Here is a 1,254-nt window from a genome sequence, read left to right on the forward strand (position 1 = left end):
TAAAATATTATAGAAAACGTTTGTGTATTTCTGTAGAACTTCGTTTTCCAATTTTTCATTTACTATAACTGAGGTCATAATAGACAAAAGATCGAGAGAGAGAGAGAGAGAGAGGAAGAGAGAGAGAGAGAGAGAGAGAGAGAAAGAGAGAGAATTTACGATTCGCGTTGAGAAAATAAAATTCACTCACCTGGATAATACGGTGATCGCGGATGAGCTTTCGAACGCAATTGAAGACGAAGGCGAAGCTCATGCCAAACATAATTAGAGAGAAAACAACAAGGATTATGACGATGTGGTGCGAATCGATCAACCGTCCTGTCTTCTTCTGCAAGAAAATTGAATGTGCCTTTAATATTTCTGATTGTTGTTTATTATATTAATTTAATGCTATAAATATAAAATTGGAATATTATAAAGTAAACGTTTTAAAATATTGAAAAAAATGTGAACTATTTTGGTTCCAATTCATAAAATAAATTGTACTGTATATTAACATATGAGTTGTTTCTGCGTATTCTATGTAAAATAATTAGATAATTAGGAAAATAGCTTTTTGTAGTTTTTAATCTAACACATACAATCTTCTCTTTTACTTTTTTCTCACATTTAATTTTATCATTTAACTTCGCGATTTTATTATATAAATGATTTTATAATAAAGTATATAAAGATTAAGTCAGATACAGATTTAAAAATAATTAAATTAATGATAATAGCATGATAATAAAGTTTTGACATTTTATTGCAGCAATCAGTTTCAACATCTATATAATTGTTTAGATTATACGTCGATAATTATTTTCTGTATCTGGCTTAATTTTGATAGGGAAGACCAGGATATCATGAGCCACAAAAATTTTAATTCTCAAAAATACTTTTAAGTATAAGATTTTTTATCTTTTTTTATTTTTTTAACTGAAAAATTCTGTATATATAAAAATGTATTAAATATATTTGACAAACGTTGATTGGTTTTTGGGGCAAAATAAAAAACGTATTTTTAAAAAAATGTGATTTAAAATGTCCCATACCTGAGGCATTATGGATCACATACGAAAAGTAGGTTTATTCAAGAAATAACAATGTAGAAGTTGAAAAGGAATTTTAGTTAACTTACGTAGTTTAATATAGTCATTGAATATAATAAAAAAAAAATTATAACTAACAAATAACTAATAGAATAAAAATCTATACTTATATTAATCAGTAAATAGATAGAATGTAAATTCACAAAGGCAAAATAAAATTAAT

The 1,254-nt window shown here is 25.8% G+C and overlaps 1 protein-coding gene across 6 annotated transcripts in view; it reads right to left on the reverse strand.

Annotated features, from left to right (window-relative positions):
- Window positions 1-1,254, reverse strand: part of LOC108753835 — a 138,674-nt gene that overhangs the window by 2,579 nt on the left and 134,841 nt on the right. For all 6 annotated transcript variants that reach the window (XM_018495761.1, XM_018495759.1, XM_018495758.1 and 3 more), the window contains one exon: window positions 191-328. In XM_018495761.1, coding sequence (XP_018351263.1) covers window positions 191-328 — 138 coding nt within the window. The remainder of the gene's footprint in view (window positions 1-190; window positions 329-1,254) is intronic.

The sequence above is a fragment of the Trachymyrmex septentrionalis genome, unplaced genomic scaffold, assembly GCF_001594115.1.
Source record: "Trachymyrmex septentrionalis isolate Tsep2-gDNA-1 unplaced genomic scaffold, Tsep1.0 scaffold72, whole genome shotgun sequence".
In the NCBI taxonomy this organism is placed as follows: Eukaryota; Metazoa; Arthropoda; class Insecta; order Hymenoptera; family Formicidae; genus Trachymyrmex; species Trachymyrmex septentrionalis.